The sequence below is a fragment of the Dictyostelium purpureum genome, assembly GCF_000190715.1.
Source record: "Dictyostelium purpureum unplaced genomic scaffold DICPUscaffold_145, whole genome shotgun sequence".
Taxonomy (NCBI): Eukaryota; Evosea; class Eumycetozoa; order Dictyosteliales; family Dictyosteliaceae; genus Dictyostelium; species Dictyostelium purpureum.
Window position 1 is genome coordinate 61856 of NW_003519482.1, and position 9742 is coordinate 71597.

At 23.2% G+C, this 9742-nt stretch overlaps 2 protein-coding genes across 2 annotated transcripts; one reads left to right on the forward strand and one right to left on the reverse strand.

The window, feature by feature from the left end:
- Positions 1-84: 84 nt before the first annotated feature.
- DICPUDRAFT_79529 (uncharacterized protein) lies at positions 85-7551 on the forward strand (the record flags this gene model as incomplete). The annotated part of the gene is made up of 4 exons (XM_003288690.1): positions 85-2917; positions 3001-4465; positions 5037-6253; positions 6350-7551. 4 exons carry the CDS (start codon positions 85-87, stop codon positions 7549-7551), a joined length of 6717 nt encoding a protein of 2238 aa, XP_003288738.1.
- Positions 7552-7626: 75 nt separating this feature from the next.
- Positions 7627-9683, reverse strand: DICPUDRAFT_34496 (uncharacterized protein; the record flags this gene model as incomplete). The annotated part of the gene is made up of 2 exons (XM_003288699.1): positions 7627-8078; positions 9518-9683. Coding segments are annotated over 2 exons (618 nt in total), but the record flags the coding sequence as incomplete, so codon positions are not given.
- Between the last annotated feature and the right edge of the window lie 59 nt (positions 9684-9742).

Consider the following 9742-nt stretch of genomic DNA (forward strand, 5'->3'; position numbering starts at 1 on the left):
AAAGGTTTTTAAATTTTGATTTTTTTTTTTTTTATATTAGCAATACCACCAAACAATAAAAATGAAAAATATTGTTTTAGTAAAATGATAATAAAGTCTTTTCATATTATAACAATATTAATTTTTTTTATAATAGTTTTTAATAATGTAGAATCACAAAATAATAATAACATATATATTAATAATAGTAATCCAAATGCCATTGGTAATGGAACTTTGACTAATCCATTCACATGTTTATGTGATTTAGTTGATAATGTTAATAGTTCAATACAGTCTGACACAACTATACACATATTTTATGGAAATTATACAACCCGTTATTGCAGACTCGATATAATTAATTTATCAAATATAACAATAATACCATATGATAATAATAATAATAATAATAATAATAATAATAATAATAATAATAATAATAATTCAGTAAATTTAAGTAATATAGATTTTAAAATTATATATTCAGAATCAATAAATATAATAAATATAAATTTTATTAATAATTACAAAGATATATATTTATATGATAATATTGAAATAAAAAATTCAAGCATTAGTTATTATGGTTCAACATTTTTAAATAATAAAATTTCATTGAAAAATTCAATAGTAACAATAAATAATTCAATAATACAAAGTCTTAATATTAATTATCAAGTTGATTCGATTATAGACAGCTATCAATCTAATATAATAATAAATAATACAAAAATAGAATCAGATAATTCAATTCAATTTATAAAATCAACTACAATAGTAGATCCATCGATAATATCAACATCTGCAGCTGCTATTTTGATGGATAATGTAACTGTTACTGGATTTAAAGGTTGTAAATCAGTTTTAGAATTAATATCAGGTTTAAATCATTTTAATAATATTATATTTCAAAATTGCATATTATCAACCTTAATATCTATTTCAAATAATAATCATACAAACACAAATTTAATAATAAATAATATTAATTTATATAATAATAAAAAATTTAAATTATTAGAAATCTTATCAAATATTAATAGTATTTCAATTAACAATTTAAATACCCCTAAAACCCCAATGACAACCAATTGCGATAATAATAAATTTATATCCATGTCATCATTACCCGATAGTGATACCGATACTAATAAATCAAATATAACTATTACAAATTCAAAATTTAATTGTTTTGGTGCAAGTGTTTTTAAAAGATCAAACATTTTATTTAATGAAATTGAAGTTTCTACAAGTTTTATGAAAGTCTATATATCGGTATTAAATGGGACAGCCATCGTATTCAATTCAACAACATTTTCAGTAAACAATTTTGGAACCACTAGTGTTTTGGTAGACACTGACTCCTTTGGTTCACAAATAACATTTGATAAATGTTTATTTAAAGATTCAACATTTTCATTTCTTAATGCACCACAGCTTTTAGTTGTTGATAAAAAATTACTTCATCAAATTTATATTTTAAATTCAATTTTTTTAAATTTTAATTCAAATAAAAATACATTCCTCAATCTTGACTATTCAAATGTTCAAATTTACAATTCTCATTTTTCAAAATTCAATAGTTCCGATTCATATTTTTTAGTTATTTTAAATTCAAAATTATCCATCAGTTCATCGACGATATCAAAATTTTCAATCGGCACCAAAAGTATAATAAGATCGATTTATACAAGTTTTGAAATGAATAATTTTACAATAGATAGTTGTAGATCCAGTGGGTCATCTTTATTTGCTTTTGCAACCTATAGTCTAATGGACTCTTTTATCGCTTCCAATATAGTATTATCAAATAACTATGCATCAGATAACAATCAACTATTCCATCTCAATGGCATGTTAGCTCAAATCAATGATGTTCAAATAATTGATAATACATTTTCACCACTTTTCTATACTTCACAATCAAATTTATCTTTTAGCGATGTCATTTATCAAAATAATATTGGTTCTTTTCTTAGTGGTGATTCATCATACTTTCAATTACAAAATTTCAAACTTGAAAATAATCAATCGCCAATTGATTATTTTATTTACATGAGTCAATCAAAAGGTTTAGAACTTAATAATGTAGAATTTAGAAACAACATTCTTCCAAAGGTTTTAATCGTTATTATTGGTTATATTCCCTTGTCCCCAGACGATAATACCAAGTGCCATTTTAATGTTCGAAATTTCACATTTGTTGGCAATAAAGTATTTTCTTCTATCAATTCATACCTGCCCTATGACGTCCTTTCGGACCCCGCCCATATCGTAGTAGAGTCTTTTACATGTAGTTTCGATTCTTTAACTATCGAAAACAACTATTTTTTGGAAAGAGTGATTTCCTTTTTAGAGTCTCATTATTCTTTTAGCAACAGTGTAATAGCAAATAATCAATTTCAAAGTTCAGGCCCAGGTTACTTTATTTACGATAAAATTCGTATCAATAGAAGTTTTAATATCTCATTTATAAATTTAAAGATTAATAATAATAGACTAGCAAGCAGCTTAGAGAATTCATTAGATTATTATACAAGCTTTATATATTTAACAAAGGTTCAACATCTTGTCATAAGTCATTGCGAAATGTCAAATAATGATTTTCCATTTAGCTATGGTGGTCTTTTTTATATATCAACTTATCCATTTCCAATATTTGATAAATCTAAGGCAACAAATATAGTAGACTCAATATTCTCAAATAATTCAGCACTTTATGGAGGTGCTATTGCTTTTGACATCTCTGTAGATCCCAACTATTTTGAAAGTTTTACATATATTAATAACAATCAATTTATTAATAACTATGGTAAAGAATATGGTGGAGCTATTTTCATTAAAAATGCAAATCAACATTCAACAGAATTATTTAAAAACGATAATAACTTTACTGGTAATTCATGCTTATTTGGTGATAATGATATAGGTAGTGGTATGTATATTTTTATAATATTTTATTATTCAGATCCTCATAATAGTTTTACTAACATTTATTATTTTATTTTGATATATTAGATGTTGGATCAATTGAACCAAGTTATATGCGAGCAGTTAATGGTGAATATTCGATAGTTAGATTTTCGATTAAAGATAAAAGTGGTGCTTTAATGATTGGTATTTCTGGTGTCTATACCATTAACATTACACAGGTTAACGCCGAATCACCTCCAGATCAAGTATTCGGTAATATTTACTCTGGACAAGTGTCGTTCTCGTATATATTCTATGGCGAATATGGCACAAATTATTTAATTTCAGTAATTAACTTTCCATTCTTAAAGCCAATTACCGTTGATAATATAGGTTGTTCAAATTTTCAATACTATAATCAAACTATTAAAGGTTGCAACTTTTGTGATATTGGTTTTGCATATAGTCCATATAATGGTAATACTCTGGATAAAAATCTAACCAATGGTGCATGTGTTAAATGTAATACAGATGAATCAGTATGTCAACAATCAAATGTATACTCTTTAGATGGCTACTATATGGTCAAACCCGAAATAGTTTTTTCCTGTGCCCTAGATATGTGCTATCAAAATAATACTTGCTCTTCGAATTTATATACTGGTAATACATGCTATTACTGCACTAGAGGTATTTCTAGAAATGGTATTAGGTGCTGCTCTCAGTTTATACCAGAGTTATTTGCTCCCGTAATCATAATTTTTATAGGCTTTGGTTTCATTCTTTCAGTCCTCAAATACAGTAACAGTTTTATTATAAAATCAAGTATCATATTCCTCCAAGTCAATTCAGTTATATTCTTTTCATACGGTGGCATTTATATTTTACCATTGTTTAGAGTTTCAATCGATTTTATTGATGGCTATTGTTACTGGCACGATCTAAACTATTTATATAAAATTATAATATCAAATGTGTTAACTATGTTTTTGTTTATGATCGGATCAAGTGACATAACAATAATATTAGGTAATATCTTTTTCAAGAATTATAAAAGATTCATATCAAAAAGACAAACAACCATCTCAACTGAAAAATACTTTAAAAAGATATTACAAAGAAATCACACTAGCAACGGTGTTAATAAATTCAGATCAATTTGGGAATTATCGCAACTTTTCGTCATACCAGTACTCTTTAACTCTATTTCCGTACTTATCTACAGAGAGCAACCTCTTGGATCAGACACAGTTAAGCTTTTAGCATTGGATTTTACAATTCACTATTTCAATACAAATTTACACACCCTTCTTTCTATAATATCATCAATTTCATTATTTATAATATTCATAATTTTAGTAATAATGAGTTACAAGTTTTATAAAATAAATCAAAATACAACCACGATAAATCAAAATATTAATAATATTAATAACCCAAATATTAAAACTAAACTAGACACAAAAATCAATCAGGTACTATCAAAACTAAATTATAAAAGGAAATTTAAATGGTGGGATTTATTAATTATTGCGAGATCATTCATTTTTATTTTATTATCATTATTAATGTTATTCAAGGTTAAATATTATTTAAATATACTTTTATGGGTTCAAATTGTATATTCCCTCCTCTTCTTTTTAATAGCCCCAATTAAATTATTATCAACAACCCCAGTTTCAAAATTCCAACACAAAATCAAAATCAATAATTTAATTAATTTATATCAAGTTTTCATTCTTATTATTACAGGATCAAAATTATTCAAAAATCTAGACCACAATAAAAAAGGTATCTGTGTAACTATTTTATCTTTTTCAATTTTATTTATTATTTATTTTTTAAATTTAAAATATAAATTTAATAATAAAAATAAAACTAAAAAAAATTAAACCAAATAAATTTAAATTTTAAATTAAAATAAAGTTTTGGCATATGAATTAATTTCTTTTTTTTTTATTTTATTTTTTTAGATTTTTTTTTTTTTTTTTTTTTTTTTTTTTTTAAATTTCTTTGGTTTTTTTTTTTTTTTTTTAACGATAATCAAAAGTTTTTATAAATAAACAATAATGGTCCTTGTATTTAATACCTAAAAAAATTAAAAATATTTCATCACTTTCACCATTCTATTTCAATAATAGAACCCAAACAAAACTATATATTAATAATAATAATAATAATTTTCAAAATATTAATAACAATAATGAATATAATAATAATAATATAAGATATTGTTCAACTAATAGTATTAAATTAGAAAACTCAACAATTTTAAATAACGATAAAAACATTGACCAAAATAATAAAAATAATAATAAAGATAGTATTAATAATTTAATTAAAGAGATTTTAAGAAATCCAAATAATTTAAAAGCAAGAGTATCATTATGTTTTGAACAACTTAATACAATGGAAGATGTAGTCAATGAAATAGTAACACAACCAACATATCACTTTAGCTATTCAAAAAAAAAAATATCAGATAAACCAGCTAAAAAACTTTACTCTTGCTATACTGGAATAGATTTATTATATATTATATTGGATATTCAGGAGGATAATAGTAAAGCATTATCGATTCTTTGTAAAGCTATGAACGAGAATGGTTTAAAGTATGTAAAGATACCAGGATCATCAGGCCAAATAGATAGAATTAGAGATATAGCATTCAAGTGTTTCCTTTTTAATAAAAACAAAGATCCAGAATCTTATTTCGATTATTTAAAATCGGTTCATACATCATTGGTTGGAGAAGCTTTTGAAGAAAGTTATTTTAGATCTCTCAACTCAACAGATTATTACTATGTTGTCAGGGATGGTTTAAAAAGATTCCCAGAACATTCATCAGAGTTTTACTTTTATCTATCCCAACTATTACCTGCTAGCAAAATATCTCTTCCAAAATTTGATGCCCCTATGGGCAGAACTCAACTCCTAATCAAATCAATAGAACATTTCAATCACGAAGTTAACGACAAAGAGGATTTAACAAAGTACTATTCCAATCTAATAGACGTACTCAATGAAAACGATAAAACTACAATCAATGGCAAAACCTATGATAAGATCGAACTTTTAACCGAACTTTTAAAATTAAATACAAAAGATATGCCAAAACATACAACAAAATATTACTCAATTCTATTTTTTATTATTGAAGAGATGGGGCCAGACCAAATAGTTAAAATCAATGACCAAGAATATTCAAGAGAGGATCTTATTTATACATTTTTAGATGAACCAGAAACAGAACCATATTATAGAGAACTTGGTTATTTATATTTATCAAAAATTTATGAAATGAAAAAAGATTTTAAAAAAAAAACATTATATTATGATAAATATCTAAAGGAGAAAGGTAAAATAATATAAATTTAAAAAAAAATTCATATAAAATATATATTTTATAAATTTAAAAAAATATATTCTAATCTTTAATTTTATTAATTTTTAGAAACAAATAAAAATCAATTGATTAGTGATTTTGGTAATTTAAAAGATCCTAATAAATATTTAGAACTACAACTCTTATTGGAAAAAGGTGAAAAAGTTTTAGTTGGTCAAGAGCTACTTGGTAAAAAAGAATGTTTAGTTAAAGCAGTTGAGTATAATTTACACAACTCTCTTGTTAATATATATTTAGAATTATCAAAACTTTTAGGTAATGATATCAATGATACCATAGAAATAAAACCAGGTCAAAAACTTAATAAGAGAGAATTGATAGAGTTGGAGTATCGACAAAATCAAAACGACCCAGATGTGCAATACGCTTATTTAATAGAGAACAATGGTTATATAAAAGAGAACAAAATAGATGAAGAGCATGTAGATTATTCGAAGATATTGGTACTAGCTTCACTTATTTTAAATTGTCCTAGAAAAGCAGAACTATATCTCTCTTTAATCGAACCCTTGTTAAATAATGGTTGGAGGAATGTAAAAGAAGCAATAGGTGAAGATTTTGAAGATAGTAACCCTGAGTACTTTAACTTTTCAATTAAAGATCTAGCTTTAACCTACCTACATTACAGCGAACCTATTTACCCAACAATGACATTGGATAATTTTATGGGCTGGTACCACTTGGCATCTAATATGTCCTTTATGGAAGATGAAGAGTATGGTAAAACTAAAAAAGAAATTTTATTCAACTTAATCAAGTTAAATCCAAATTTTGGAGGTAGTTATTTAGAGTTATCCAAAAATCTATCGTTCCCCAATTCCACAGATCCCTTGGACAAGGAAATCGAAATCGATAATCAAACCTTTACAAAAGTAGATTTATTACTAAAGGCCATAGACTTGGAAAAAGATTTTACACTTATAAAAGCAAATTCATTTTTAAGTTTAGTAGAAACCCTATCAGATGACAACAACGTTAAAATCAAATTATTAAATGGTACCAAACTCAATAAGCAACAAATTTTAGTTGAAATATTCGAAAATTTCCCAAATAAAATGTATGAAGAATTTAATTGTTTTGAATTAATAAAAACAATGGAAGCTAACAATATGATGACAATCACTTTAGATGGTTATGAAGTTTCAAAATACGAAATGTCGAATGAAGTTTTAAAATATAAACTTTCTCAAGATAAAAATAATATTATTAATATTTTTAAAAATATAACTAATTTTTTTAAAACTAAATAAATAAAACATATATTTATTATTTATTATTTGTTTTTGTTTTTAAACGCATTTATTATTTATTATAGATTTTTACAATTATTTTCTTAATCTATTTCCATAACTGCCTTGTTTAATTTCATTTTGTAATTCTTTTAATTCCTCATCATAGTTAATCCAAACATAACCAAGCAAATCTGATGGAAGGTCATAAAAGTTTGAACCAGTATAAGGAACATTTAAAAAGATAACATTCTTTCTTCCTAATTTGCCAATTAGTAAACCAAATTCAAATATAACGTTAAGACGTGGATATGCCATTTCATTATAAGTTTGACTATCTTTACTCTTTGAATAAACTATATTATCTGGTGACACTATAACAATTCCAAAAGAACATTGATCTACTTCTCTTTCTAACTTTTCAATAATTGTATCCCCATTGTTTGCTCTTTCAAAAAGAACTATGGGTTCAAAACCTAAACCATTTAAAACGTTATGTACCTTTTGACGTGCTTCATCGTTATGGCCATGCACAATAAAAACTTTTTCTCTTTCATGTGCTTTTTCTTTATAATCTTTGAAATGGCCTAATTCTGCTGACTCTTTAAATGCATTACTAACTTGTGATTCATTTGATTTTACAAAATTATTACAATTTAAAAAAATTAGTAATATTAAAAAAATATTTAAAATTTTCATTTTAGATTTATATATAAATTATTTATTTATTATTTATTATTTATTATTTATTATTTATAATTATTTAATATTTAATAAAAAAAAAAAAAATGGATTAAATTTATTTTATTTTTTTTCTTTTGTAAAAATTTGATCAATTACAAAAATAGTATTTTAATTATCTATAAATATATATAAATTTATAATTATAACCACCTTCCAAAAAAAAATAAAATTAAAAAAACAAAAAAAAAAAACATTTTATAATGATAAAAAAACTCTTAAGTGCAAAATTAAGAAAAATAAATTTAAATTAAGAAAAAAACAAAATTTCTTAGGTTTATTAAAAAAATTAATTAAATTAAGTTATGAAAATACACAATTTTAATCAATCATTTTGAGTTTTTGTGAAAAAATAAAAAAAAAATAAAAAAAATAAAAAAAATGAAAAAATATTTTTTCATTTTTTTTTTAATTTTTTTTTTTTTTTTTTATTTTCATCAATTTAATAATAATATAGCCAAAAAATGACTTCAAATAATAACTCTGAATTAATCGAAAAAGAAAAATCTGTCGAATGTATTGTCAAATCCACCTTATACGGTTATTTAATCCCAGCTTCTTTAATTTTTGTTTGTAAGTTTTAAATTATAAATCAAATTCCCACAATAGATCAACAATAAGAATCATAGATTATTACATTGCATCAAAATGCAAATTTATATTTTTATAATTTAATATACAATCGACTAACATTTATCTTTAATATTTAAAAATATATAGTAAGAAAGCCAAGCTTTGTTCATAAAACTATGTTAATTGGTGCTGGTTTTGGTTTAGGTTTTTCAATGAATGATGTTGCAAGAAGTCAAAGATTCAAAGGAAATTATTTATTTGACATGTTAAACGATAGTTGTTGTTCAAAAACTTCATGCTCAACCACAAATAAATCACACTGTACTAAAAATAACACTACCACCACTATTGTCACTGAAGCTAAAGAATAAATAATAGTTAATAATAATAACACTATATATCAATAATAGCAACACTATAATGATGAAATAATTTTTTAAAATAAATGTAAAACTTATAACAAATAAAAATAAATAAAAAAAAGAAATCAAGGTTTCGCCTAAAAAAAAAATATAAAACTTTATTTAAATAACTTTCTATTGTTCATTTAATTCGTGATTGTGTAGCATGTATGGGCTATATCTATTGTTATTATTATTCTCGATATTGGAACTCCAATTTCTTCTTCTAATTAATCTTCTTTTTCTTACCCCTCCATTATTATTGTTATTACTATTATTATGATTATGATTATTATTATTATTGTTATCATTATTATTATTATTATCATTATTATTATTATTAATATTATTATTAGTAATATTAATATTATTAATATTATTATTATTATTATTGTTATTATTATTATAAATATTAATATTATTATTATAATTGTTATTGTTATTGATATTATTATTATTGGTATTATTATTATTATTAATATTATTATTATTATTAT